Source organism: Macrosteles quadrilineatus, unplaced genomic scaffold (genome assembly GCF_028750875.1).
Source record: "Macrosteles quadrilineatus isolate MER2022 unplaced genomic scaffold, UCM_ALF_1.0 Scaffold_7__1_contigs__length_78375512, whole genome shotgun sequence".
NCBI classification, from domain to species: domain Eukaryota; kingdom Metazoa; phylum Arthropoda; class Insecta; order Hemiptera; family Cicadellidae; genus Macrosteles; species Macrosteles quadrilineatus.
Genome location: NW_026542600.1, coordinates 28,772,293 through 28,787,463, shown reverse-complemented (window position 1 = coordinate 28,787,463; position 15,171 = coordinate 28,772,293). Strand labels below are relative to the sequence as shown.

At 33.2% G+C, this 15,171-nt stretch overlaps 1 protein-coding gene across 1 annotated transcript; it reads left to right on the top strand.

Annotated features, from left to right (window-relative positions):
• The first annotated feature begins 492 nt into the window (after positions 1-492).
• Positions 493-950, top strand: LOC128998420 (tubulin beta chain-like). Its single transcript, XM_054424542.1, has one exon. The coding sequence runs from the start codon at positions 633-635 to the stop codon at positions 942-944; it is 312 nt and encodes a 103-aa protein (XP_054280517.1). The 5' UTR covers positions 493-632; the 3' UTR covers positions 945-950.
• Positions 951-15,171: the final 14,221 nt, after the last annotated feature.

Genomic DNA, 15,171 nt, shown 5'->3' with positions numbered 1-15,171 from the left:
TTTCAACTAATATATCTCTACATCCAGCCATATTTATGTTTGCAACCATCATGTTGTCCTAACATTTCGTATTCATTACACTTGTCCATTTTCCTTCATCGTTATTACGAACGTCAGTCATTATTTCTACCAGAATTCACTTATATATCATCATATACCTGCAAATATAACTGACACCTTGTTCTACAGCTCATTCTCTGCTCTCCTGAAATATTCTTCTCGTAAGATTATTCATATACTCAACAATAAAATCGCCAAAATCTTGTGACGTAATTTTTTTTTTTTTTTTTTTCTAAAAAAGTTTTAGATTTCTTTAGCGTAATTAACGTAACAAAATATACAATACATGTACACAAAATTATTTAAGCGGAATGATTACTAAATGGCAAATGTGTGAGTGAGTATAAAACTAGTTTCCATCGACCTCAACTTCACCCTCTTCTTCGTCGAATTCTTCTTCATCTGCTGTCGCTTCCTGATACTGTTGATACTCGGACACCAGGTCGTTCATGTTGGATTCTGCCTCGGTAAACTCCATTTCATCCATACCTTCTCCCGTGTACCAATGGAGGAAAGCTTTGCGTCTGAACATGGCCGTGAACTGTTCTGAAATCCTCTTAAACAGCTCCTGAATGGCCGTTGAGTTTCCAATAAACGTGGCCGACATCTTCAAGCCTCTGGGTGGAATGTCGCACACATTTATTGGAAACTCAACGGCCATTCAGGAGCTGTTTAAGAGGATTTCAGAACAGTTCACGGCCATGTTCAGACGCAAAGCTTTCCTCCATTGGTACACGGGAGAAGGTATGGATGAAATGGAGTTTACCGAGGCAGAATCCAACATGAACGACCTGGTGTCCGAGTATCAACAGTATCAGGAAGCGACAGCAGATGAAGAAGAATTCGACGAAGAAGAGGGTGAAGTTGAGGTCGATGGAAACTAGTTTTATACTCACTCACACATTTGCCATTTAGTAATCATTCCGCTTAAATAATTTTGTGTACATGTATTGTATATTTTGTTACGTTAATTACGCTAAAGAAATCTAAAACTTTTTTAGAAAAAAAAAAAAAAAAAAAATTACGTCACAAGATTTTGGCGATTTTATTGTTGAGTATATGAATAATCTTACGAGAAGAATATTTCAGGAGAGCAGAGAATGAGCTGTAGAACAAGGTGTCAGTTATATTTGCAGGTATATGATGATATATAAGTGAATTCTGGTAGAAATAATGACTGACGTTCGTAATAACGATGAAGGAAAATGGACAAGTGTAATGAATACGAAATGTTAGGACAACATGATGGTTGCAAACATAAATATGGCTGGATGTAGAGATATATTAGTTGAAAATTGGGATATTATAATATAAATTGGGATGAATTTATCAGAGAGTAGATAAATTAACTGTACAAAAAATTGTAGATATATGTTGCAGGAATAGCATAGTACCAAAGATGTAGGTTATAGTTTAATCTGAATTAATATTGAGAATTCGTCATCATTTAAATAATGATTTTAAAGATTGGCTCTCAATTTGATGTCGGTTCGATGTGTCTTTATTGGATTGGAAGATCTGAAGCTCATAGGTGCAGGCAGTTTGAGAAATGTGAGATGGCATTATATAGATTACACATTTAGATTATATATGTCACAGCTAAAAACTAATTTTATAGGAAGAGGGTTTACATAATGTGTCATAGGACTGAAGTGGATAACATGATTGAAAGGAAAGATTACGATTAAAATTTTTAATAACGATATGGAATGAACTGTGACGTAATTTTCCTGGCGGACGACAAGTGGGAAATTACGCCACCGGTAACAAAACGAGGATCCCAGGATTCGCCCTAGTCTGGTCGCGGGGAGTTTCCCAGGAGTCGATAGTGATTCGGATAGCCTAAGTTTGATAGCCCTGGTTGTCAGAGCTCGAGACGAACGTTGCGGGTTACTAAACACCCTACTCGAAATCACCACTCTAGCCTAGGGCTTGTGGGGAAATAAATAATTTTGACTTGACTCTGTGGGCAAATATCTAAATGACACACTACTAGCTAACTTAACAAATCAACAAGTAAGCTAAGTAGTCACTCCGCTTACCTACGGAGTTACGTCGTCAACCTGAAACAAACAAGGTTAGTACAAGATAGGCCTAACCTAGCCTAACTCCCACAGAGTCTGAATTTACTAAACAAGAAAACGAGTTGGCTTAAGTTGTCCAAGTGAGACACGAAACGAGAGAAAAACTGAAACTAAAAATAAAACTGCTTCAGGAGCTGATACGAAAAAAAGAAAAACTAAAACTTCAACTTCCCCACGTGTTCAACTTAAGCAAACTTCTGCAATAATTATCAAGCAGAAACCTGTCTGCTGGGGCCAACTGCGGGGCGTTCGGGAACTTTACAAAGGGGTTTAAGAATTTAAAAAGAAAGTCCCAGATATGGATTACGAAACGTTAATCGAAATGATCTGTCACCAACTCCGATACTTAAAATTAAATGAGTTGGTTAAAGCGTATGACGAGGTCTGTGAATCAGGCCTAGACTAGGACCTTCGACAAAGTTCTGCCGAAACACAAGTGACAAAAGAAAAACCTAAGTTGTCTTAGTTTTACACAACTTACCAAACGAAGTAATACTACTGTAAAACACTTTTAGCGCACTCGATGCACCACGACCTTAATGTAGGCTAACTTTTAAGCTACGAACGAAAAAAACAAAAACTCTTCAAATCGAAGACGAAAAGACGAATTAGCGAATCCTTCAAAAGCCGGGAATACGAATGACCAAATCTTCACAAAACTTCTTCTTACTTCACCTTCGTCTCAGAATCGAGACGAAAGTTAAAACGATTCCTGATTGGTCAACGAGTTACAGAAACAAAAAAAAACTGGCAGCGAAGGCAGGCGCATGGCAGCTTTAACAGGCTTACAGCCGCGTACCGCTCAAAGGTGACCCCGCTGCTCACCTTCTCTCCCGTAGCCCGGCCTCAGACGCAGTCGAACAGCCAAACAACCAAACTGACACCAACGTCGTCTGCGGTCTTGGAATTGGAGGTTAGGTACGACGTCAGTTTAGTGTCGCGACTAGGCTTACTCAACAGCTTATGTTTAGCTGTTTAATGTTCGTGGTCTAGATCGTTATATTTTTACCCCCCTACCCATTTGACTCGTTACAATCTATCATATTCTACTACGTTACTAACACATTTAAACCCCAAAGTTATTTTTCATCAACTAAGTTTGATCCTATTTTTACAGCCTATTTCACTGACGTCACACTATTTCCAATGAACAGACTATTTCCAATGAAGACACATCGAACCGACATCAAATTGAGAGCCAATCTTTAAAATCATTATTTAAATGATGACGAATTCTCAATATTAATTTGGATTAAACTATAACCTACATCTTTGGTACTATGCTATTCCTGCAACATATATCTACAATTTTTTTTACAGTTAATTTATCTACTCTCTGATAAATTCACCCCAATTTATATTATAATATCCCAATTTTCAACTAATATATCTCTACATCCAGCCATATCTATGTTTGCAACCATCATGTTGTCCTAACATTTCGTATTCATTACACTTGTCCATTTTCCTTCATCGTTATTACGAACGTCAGTCATCATTTTTACCTGCATTCACTTATTTATCATCATATACCTGCAAATATATCTGACACCTTGTTCATTCTTCTGCTCTTCTGAAATATCCTTCTCGTAATTCATATCATCGTATTTAACATCGTATTCATATACTCAACAATAAAATCACCAGAATCTTTCATATTCTACTACGTTACACACATTTAAACCCCAAAGTTATTTTCCTTCAACTAAGTTTGACACTATTTCTACCGCCTATTTCACTGCGGTTTAATCCCTAAAACCTAATCTCATGTAAGATTTTCCCAATTTTCAACTATTATATCTCTACATCCTGCCAATCTACGTTTGCCACCAACATATTGTCCTAACATTTCGTATTCATTACACTTGTCCATTTTCCTTCATCGTTATTACGAACGTCAGTCATTATTTCTACCAGAATTCACTTATATATCATCATATACCTGCAAATATAACTGACACCCTGTTCTACAGCTAATTCTCTGCTCTCCTGAAATATTCTTCTCGTAAGATTATTCATATAGGCTACTTAACAATCAAATTGCAAAAATCTTTCATATTCTACTACGTTACTGACACATTTAAATCCCAAAGTTATTTTCCACAAACTAAATGTGAACCCATTTCTTCAGCCTATTTGAAGCCCCTAAAGGCAAAGTGGACTAACCCTCAAATTTTCTGTTTTGAGATTGGTATAACTACTGGTGAAGAAAAATCAGCTCTATATAATGTTAAAACAAGCCAAGCTGTATCAGCTGTATTTTTTTTTTCTAGAACAAAAAAATGTTTAGTCCAAAATGCATTATCACACATCTTCTTCTAGGCAGAATGGTCAGAAATATAACTACTACCTTGTTCTAGAGTTCATTCCATATCGTTATTAAAAATTTTAATCGTAATCTTTCCTTTCAATCATGTTATCCACTTCAGTCCTATGACACATTATGTAAACCCTCTTCCTATAAAATTAGTTTTTAGCTGTGACATATATAATCTAAATGTGTAATCTATATAATGCCATCTCACATTTCTCAAACTGCCTGCACCTATGAGCTTCAGATCTTCCAATCCAATAAAGACACATCGAACCGACATCAAATTGAGAGCCAATCTTCAAAATCATTATTTAAATGATGGCGAATTCTCAATATTAATTCAGATTAAACTATAACCTACATCTTTGGTACTACGCTATTCCTGCAACATATATCTACAATTTTTTTACAGTTAATTTATCTACTCTCTGATAAATTCATCCCAATTTATATTATAATATCCCAATTTTCAACTAATATATCTCTACATCCAGCCATATCTGTGTTTGCAACCATCATGTTGTCCTAACATTTCGTATTCATTACACTTGTCCATTTTCCTTCATCGTTATTACGAACGTCAGTCATTATTTCTACCTGCATTCACTTATTTATCATCATATACCTGCAAATATAACTGACACCTTGTTCTACAGCTCATTCTCTGCTCTCCTGAAATATTCTTCTCGTAAGATTATTCATATACTCAACAATAAAATCGCCAAAATCTATCATATTCTACTACGTTACTAACACATTTAAACACCAAAGTTATTTTTCATCAACTAAGTTTGATCCTATTTCTACAGCCTATTTCACTGAAAACACACTATTTCCAATGAACAGACTATTTCCAATGAAGACACATCGAACCGACATCAAATTGAAAGCCAATCTTTAAAATCATTATTTAAATTATGACGAATTCTCAATATTAATTCAAATGTAACCATAATCTACATCTTTGGCACTATCCTATTACATATCGTCAATACAAATTTTTATCGTAATCTTTCCTTTCAATCATTTTATTCACTTCAGTCCAATGACACATTATGTAAACCCTCTTTCTATAAAATTCATTAATAGCTGTGAGAAATATAATCTAAATTTGCAATCTATCCAAAGCCATCTCACATTTCTCAAACTGCCACAAAAACTACTCAAGCCATATCGTAGCCCCGCACAAGATACTAGATTCTCCTTGTCACCCTACATCAAGATAGCAGAAAAGAAGATCAACAGCAGTTGCTAGACTTCAAGGTACAGAAAAAATCTCTGGATTCATTATGAATTCCTTAATATATGTTCTTTTACTGCCTGCACCTATGAGCTTCAGATCTTCCAAACCAATAAAGACACATTGAACCGACGTCAAATTGAGAGCCAATCTTTAAAATCATTATTTAAATGATGACGAATTCTCAATATTAATTCAGATTAAACTATAACCTACATCTTTGGTACTATGCTATTCCTGCAACATATATCTACAATCTTTTTTACAGTTAATTTATCTACTCTCCGATAAATTCATCCCAGTTTATATAATAATATCCCAATTTTCAACTAATATATCTCTACATTCAGCCATATCTATGTTTGCAACCATCATATTGTCCTAACATTTCGTATTCATTACACTTGTCCATTTTCCTTCATCGTTATTACGAACGTCAGTCATCATTTTTACCTGCATTCACTTATTTATCATCATATACCTGCAAATATATCTGACACCTTGTTCATTCTTCTGCTCTTCTGAAATATCCTTCTCGTAATTCATATCATCGTATTTAACATCGTATTCATATACTCAACAATAAAATCACCAGAATCTTTCATATTCTACTACGTTACACACATTTAAACCCCAAAGTTATTTTCCTTCAACTAAGTTTGAAACTATTTCTACCGCCTATTTCACTGCGGTTTAATCCCTAAAACCTAATCTCATGTAAGATTTTCCCAATTTTCAACTATTATATCTCTACATCCTGCCAATCTACGTTTGCCACCAACATATTGTCCTAACATTTCGTATTCATTACACTTGTCCATTTTCCTTCATCGTTATTACGAACGTCAGTCATTATTTCTACCAGAATTCACTTATATATCATCATATACCTGCAAATATAACTGACACCCTGTTCTACAGCTAATTCTCTGCTCTCCTGAAATATTCTTCTCGTAAGATTATTCATATAGGCTACTTAACAATCAAATTGCAAAAATCTTTCATATTCTACTACGTTACTGACACATTTAAATCCCAAAGTTATTTTCCACAAACTAAATGTGAACCCATTTCTTCAGCCTATTTGAAGCCCCTAAAGGCAAAGTGGACTAACCCTCAAATTTTCTGTTTTGAGATTGGTATAACTACTGGTGAAGAAAAATCAGCTCTATATAATGTTAAAACAAGCCAAGCTGTATCAGCTGTATTTTTTTTTTCTAGAACAAAAAAATGTTTAGTCCAAAATGCATTATCACACATCTTCTTCTAGGCAGAATGGTCAGAAATGTAACTACTACCTTGTTCTAGAGTTCATTCCATATCGTTATTAAAAATTTTAATCGTAATCTTTCCTTTCAATCATGTTATCCACTTCAGTCCTATGACACATTATGTAAACCCTCTTCCTATAAAATTAGTTTTTAGCTGTGACATATATAATCTAAATGTGTAATCTATATAATGCCATCTCACATTTCTCAAACTGCCTGCACCTATGAGCTTCAGATCTTCCAATCCAATAAAGACACATCGAACCGACATCAAATTGAGAGCCAATCTTTAAAATCATTATTTAAATGATGACGAATTCTCAATATTAATTCAGATTAAACTATAACCTACATCTTTGGTACTATGCTATTCCTGCAACATATATCTACAATTTTTTTACAGTTAATTTATCTACTCTCTGATAAATTCATCCCAATTTATATTATAATATCCCAATTTTCAACTAATATATCTCTACATCCAGCCATATCTATGTTTGCAACCATCATGTTGTCCTAACATTTCGTATTCATTACACTTGTCCATTTTCCTTCATCGTTATTACGAACGTCAGTCATTATTTCTACCTGCATTCACTTATTTATCATCATATACCTGCAAATATAACTGACACCTTGTTCTACAGCTCATTCTCTGCTCTCCTGAAATATTCTTCTCGTAAGATTATTCATATACTCAACAATAAAATCGCCAAAATCTATCATATTCTACTACGTTACTAACACATTTAAACACCAAAGTTATTTTTCATCAACTAAGTTTGATCCTATTTCTACAGCCTATTTCACTGAAAACACACTATTTCCAATGAACAGACTATTTCCAATGAAGACACATCGAACCGACATCAAATTGAAAGCCAATCTTTAAAATCATTATTTAAATTATGACGAATTCTCAATATTAATTCAAATGTAACCATAATCTACATCTTTGGCACTATCCTATTACATATCGTCAATACAAATTTTTATCGTAATCTTTCCTTTCAATCATTTTATTCACTTCAGTCCAATGACACATTATGTAAACCCTCTTTCTATAAAATTCATTAATAGCTGTGAGAAATATAATCTAAATTTGCAATCTATCCAAAGCCATCTCACATTTCTCAAACTGCCACAAAAACTACTCAAGCCATATCGTAGCCCCGCACAAGATACTAGATTCTCCTTGTCACCCTACATCAAGATAGCAGAAAAGAAGATCAACAGCAGTTGCTAGACTTCAAGGTACAGAAAAAATCTCTGGATTCATTATGAATTCCTTAATATATGTTCTTTTACTGCCTGCACCTATGAGCTTCAGATCTTCCAAACCAATAAAGACACATTGAACCGACGTCAAATTGAGAGCCAATCTTTAAAATCATTATTTAAATGATGACGAATTCTCAATATTAATTCAGATTAAACTATAACCTACATCTTTGGTACTATGCTATTCCTGCAACATATATCTACAATCTTTTTTACAGTTAATTTATCTACTCTCCGATAAATTCATCCCAGTTTATATAATAATATCCCAATTTTCAACTAATATATCTCTACATTCAGCCATATCTATGTTTGCAACCATCATATTGTCCTAACATTTCGTATTCATTACACTTGTCCATTTTCCTTCATCGTTATTACGAACGTCAGTCATCATTTTTACCTGCATTCACTTATTTATCATCATATACCTGCAAATATATCTGACACCTTGTTCATTCTTCTGCTCTTCTGAAATATCCTTCTCGTAATTCATATCATCGTATTTAACATCGTATTCATATACTCAACAATAAAATCACCAGAATCTTTCATATTCTACTACGTTACACACATTTCAACCCCAAAGTTATTTTCCTTCAACTAAGTTTGAAACTATTTTTACAGCCTATTTCACTGCGGTTTAATCCCTAAAACCTAATCTCATGTAAGATTTTCCCAATTTTCAACTATTATATCTCTACATCCTGCCAATCTACGTTTGCCACCAACATATTGTCCTAACATTTCGTATTCATTACACTTGTCCATTTTCCTTCATCGTTATTACGAACGTCAGTCATTATTTCTACCAGAATTCACTTATATATCATCATATACCTGCAAATATAACTGACACCCTGTTCTACAGCTAATTCTCTGCTCTCCTGAAATATTCTTCTCGTAAGATTATTCATATAGGCTACTTAACAATCAAATTGCAAAAATCTTTCATATTCTACTACGTTACTGACACATTTAAATCCCAAAGTTATTTTCCACAAACTAAATGTGAACCCATTTCTTCAGCCTATTTGAAGCCCCTAAAGGCAAAGTGGACTAACCCTCAAATTTTCTGTTTTGAGATTGGTATAACTACTGGTGAAGAAAAATCAGCTCTATATAATGTTAAAACAAGCCAAGCTGTATCAGCTGTATTTTTTTTTTCTAGAACAAAAAAATGTTTAGTCCAAAATGCATTATCACACATCTTCTTCTAGGCAGAATGGTCAGAAATATAACTACTACCTTGTTCTAGAGTTCATTCCATATCGTTATTAAAAATTTTAATCGTAATCTTTCCTTTCAATCATGTTATCCACTTCAGTCCTATGACACATTATGTAAACCCTCTTCCTATAAAATTAGTTTTTAGCTGTGACATATATAATCTAAATGTGTAATCTATATAATGCCATCTCACATTTCTCAAACTGCCTGCACCTATGAGCTTCAGATCTTCCAATCCAATAAAGACACATCGAACCGACATCAAATTGAGAGCCAATCTTTAAAATCATTATTTAAATGATGGCGAATTCTCAATATTAATTCAGATTAAACTATAACCTACATCTTTGGTACTACGCTATTCCTGCAACATATATCTACAATTTTTTTACAGTTAATTTATCTACTCTCTGATAAATTCATCCCAATTTATATTATAATATCCCAATTTTCAACTAATATATCTCTACATCCAGCCATATCTGTGTTTGCAACCATCATGTTGTCCTAACATTTCGTATTCATTACACTTGTCCATTTTCCTTCATCGTTATTACGAACGTCAGTCATTATTTCTACCTGCATTCACTTATTTATCATCATATACCTGCAAATATAACTGACACCTTGTTCTACAGCTCATTCTCTGCTCTCCTGAAATATTCTTCTCGTAAGATTATTCATATACTCAACAATAAAATCGCCAAAATCTATCATATTCTACTACGTTACTAACACATTTAAACACCAAAGTTATTTTTCATCAACTAAGTTTGATCCTATTTCTACAGCCTATTTCACTGAAAACACACTATTTCCAATGAACAGACTATTTCCAATGAAGACACATCGAACCGACATCAAATTGAAAGCCAATCTTTAAAATCATTATTTAAATTATGACGAATTCTCAATATTAATTCAAATGTAACCATAATCTACATCTTTGGCACTATCCTATTACATATCGTCAATACAAATTTTTATCGTAATCTTTCCTTTCAATCATTTTATTCACTTCAGTCCAATGACACATTATGTAAACCCTCTTTCTATAAAATTCATTAATAGCTGTGACAAATATAATCTAAATTTGCAATCTATCCAAAGCCATCTCACATTTCTCAAACTGCCACAAAAACTACTCAAGCCATATCGTAGCCCCGCACAAGATACTAGATTCTCCTTGTCACCCTACATCAAGATAGCAGAAAAGAAGATCAACAGCAGTTGCTAGACTTCAAGGTACAGAAAAAATCTCTGGATTCATTATGAATTCCTTAATATATGTTCTTTTACTGCCTGCACCTATGAGCTTCAGATCTTCCAAACCAATAAAGACACATTGAACCGACGTCAAATTGAGAGCCAATCTTTAAAATCATTATTTAAATGATGACGAATTCTCAATATTAATTCAGATTAAACTATAACCTACATCTTTGGTACTATGCTATTCCTGCAACATATATCTACAATCTTTTTTACAGTTAATTTATCTACTCTCCGATAAATTCATCCCAGTTTATATAATAATATCCCAATTTTCAACTAATATATCTCTACATTCAGCCATATCTATGTTTGCAACCATCATATTGTCCTAACATTTCGTATTCATTACACTTGTCCATTTTCCTTCATCGTTATTACGAACGTCAGTCATCATTTTTACCTGCATTCACTTATTTATCATCATATACCTGCAAATATAACTGACACCTTGTTCTACAGCTCATTCTCTGCTCTCCTGAAATATTCTTCTCGTAAGATTATTCATATACTCAACAATAAAATCGCCAAAATCTATCATATTCTACTACGTTACTAACACATTTAAACACCAAAGTTATTTTTCATCAACTAAGTTTGATCCTATTTCTACAGCCTATTTCACTGAAAACACACTATTTCCAATGAACAGACTATTTCCAATGAAGACACATCGAACCGACATCAAATTGAAAGCCAATCTTTAAAATCATTATTTAAATTATGACGAATTCTCAATATTAATTCAAATGTAACCATAATCTACATCTTTGGCACTATCCTATTACATATCGTCAATACAAATTTTTATCGTAATCTTTCCTTTCAATCATTTTATTCACTTCAGTCCAATGAAACATTATGTAAACCCTCTTTCTATAAAATTCATTAATAGCTGTGACAAATATAATCTAAATTTGCAATCTATCCAAAGCCATCTCACATTTCTCAAACTGCCACAAAAACTACTCAAGCCATATCGTAGCCCCGCACAAGATACTAGATTCTCCTTGTCACCCTACATCAAGATAGCAGAAAAGAAGATCAACAGCAGTTGCTAGACTTCAAGGTACAGAAAAAATCTCTGGATTCATTATGAATTCCTTAATATATGTTCTTTTACTGCCTGCACCTATGAGCTTCAGATCTTCCAAACCAATAAAGACACATTGAACCGACGTCAAATTGAGAGCCAATCTTTAAAATCATTATTTAAATGATGACGAATTCTCAATATTAATTCAGATTAAACTATAACCTACATCTTTGGTACTATGCTATTCCTGCAACATATATCTACAATCTTTTTTACAGTTAATTTATCTACTCTCCGATAAATTCATCCCAGTTTATATAATAATATCCCAATTTTCAACTAATATATCTCTACATTCAGCCATATCTATGTTTGCAACCATCATATTGTCCTAACATTTCGTATTCATTACACTTGTCCATTTTCCTTCATCGTTATTACGAACGTCAGTCATTATTTCTCCCAGAATTCACTTATATATCATCATATACCTGCAAATATAACTGACACCCTGATCTACAGCTAATTCTCTGCTCTCCTGAAATATTCTTCCCGTAAGATTATTCATATAGGCTACTTAACAATCAAATTGCAAAAATCTTTCATATTCTACTACGTTACTGACACATTTAAATCCCAAAGTTATTTTCCACAAACTAAATGTGAACCCATTTCTTCAGCCTATTTGAAGCCCCTAAAGGCAAAGTGGACTAACCCTCAAATTTTCTGTTTTGAGATTGGTATAACTACTGGTGAAGAAAAATCAGCTCTATATAATGTTAAAACAAGCCAAGCTGTATCAGCTGTATTTTTTTTTCTAGAACAAAAAAATGTTTAGTCCAAAATGCATTATCACACATCTTCTTCTAGGCAGAATGGTCAGAAATATAACTACTACCTTGTTCTAGAGTTCATTCCATATCGTTATTAAAAATTTTAATCGTAATCTTTCCTTTCAATCATGTTATCCACTTCAGCCCTATGACACATTATGTAAACCCTCTTCCTATAAAATTAGTTTTTAGCTGTGACATATATAATCTAAATGTGTAATCTATATAATGCCATCTCACATTTCTCAAACTGCCTGCACCTATGAGCTTCAGATCTTCCAATCCAATAAAGACACATCGAACCGACATCAAATTGAGAGCCAATCTTTAAAATCATTATTTAAATGATGACGAATTCTCAATATTAATTCAGATTAAACTATAACCTACATCTTTGGTACTATGCTATTCCTGCAACATATATCTACAATTTTTTTTACAGTTAATTTATCTACTCTCTGATAAATCCATCCCAATTTATATTATAATATCCCAATTTTCAACTAATATATCTCTACATCCAGCCATATCTATGTTTGCAACCATCATGTTGTCCTAACATTTCGTATTCATTACACTTGTCCATTTTCCTTCATCGTTATTACGAACGTCAGTCATTATTTCTACCTGCATTCACTTATTTATCATCATATACCTGCAAATATAACTGACACCTTGTTCTACAGCTCATTCTCTGCTCTCCTGAAATATTCTTCTCGTAAGATTATTCATATACTCAACAATAAAATCGCCAAAATCTATCATATTCTACTACGTTACTAACACATTTAAACACCAAAGTTATTTTTCATCAACTAAGTTTGATCCTATTTCTACAGCCTATTTCACTGAAAACACACTATTTCCAATGAACAGACTATTTCCAATGAAGACACATCGAACCGACATCAAATTGAAAGCCAATCTTTAAAATCATTATTTAAATTATGACGAATTCTCAATATTAATTCAAATGTAACCATAATCTACATCTTTGGCACTATCCTATTACATATCGTCAATACAAATTTTTATCGTAATCTTTCCTTTCAATCATTTTATTCACTTCAGTCCAATGACACATTATGTAAACCCTCTTTCTATAAAATTCATTAATAGCTGTGACAAATATAATCTAAATTTGCAATCTATCCAAAGCCATCTCACATTTCTCAAACTGCCACAAAAACTACTCAAGCCATATCGTAGCCCCGCACAAGATACTAGATTCTCCTTGTCACCCTACATCAAGATAGCAGAAAAGAAGATCAACAGCAGTTGCTAGACTTCAAGGTACAGAAAAAATCTCTGGATTCATTATGAATTCCTTAATATATGTTCTTTTACTGCCTGCACCTATGAGCTTCAGATCTTCCAAACCAATAAAGACACATTGAACCGACGTCAAATTGAGAGCCAATCTTTAAAATCATTATTTAAATGATGACGAATTCTCAATATTAATTCAGATTAAACTATAACCTACATCTTTGGTACTATGCTATTCCTGCAACATATATCTACAATCTTTTTTACAGTTAATTTATCTACTCTCCGATAAATTCATCCCAGTTTATATAATAATATCCCAATTTTCAACTAATATATCTCTACATTCAGCCATATCTATGTTTGCAACCATCATATTGTCCTAACATTTCGTATTCATTACACTTGTCCATTTTCCTTCATCGTTATTACGAACGTCAGTCATCATTTTTACCTGCATTCACTTATTTATCATCATATACCTGCAAATATAACTGACACCTTGTTCTACAGCTCATTCTCTGCTCTCCTGAAATATTCTTCTCGTAAGATTATTCATATACTCAACAATAAAATCGCCAAAATCTATCATATTCTACTACGTTACTAACACATTTAAACACCAAAGTTATTTTTCATCAACTAAGTTTGATCCTATTTCTACAGCCTATTTCACTGAAAACACACTATTTCCAATGAACAGACTATTTCCAATGAAGACACATCGAACCGACATCAAATTGAAAGCCAATCTTTAAAATCATTATTTAAATTATGACGAATTCTCAATATTAATTCAAATGTAACCATAATCTACATCTTTGGCACTATCCTATTACATATCGTCAATACAAATTTTTATCGTAATCTTTCCTTTCAATCATTTTATTCACTTCAGTCCAATGACACATTATGTAAACCCTCTTTCTATAAAATTCATTAATAGCTGTGACAAATATAATCTAAATTTGCAATCTATCCAAAGCCATCTCACATTTCTCAAACTGCCACAAAAACTACTCAAGCCATATCGTAGCCCCGCACAAGATACTAGATTCTCCTTGTCACCCTACATCAAGATAGCAGAAAAGAAGATCAACAGCAGTTGCTAGACTTCAAGGTACAGAAAAAATCTCTGGATTCATTATGAATTCCTTAATATATGTTCTTTTACTGCCTGCACCTATGAGCTTCAGATCTTCCAAACCAATAAAGACACATTGAACCGACGTCAAATTGAGAGCCAATCTTTAAAATCATTATTTAAATGATGACGAATTC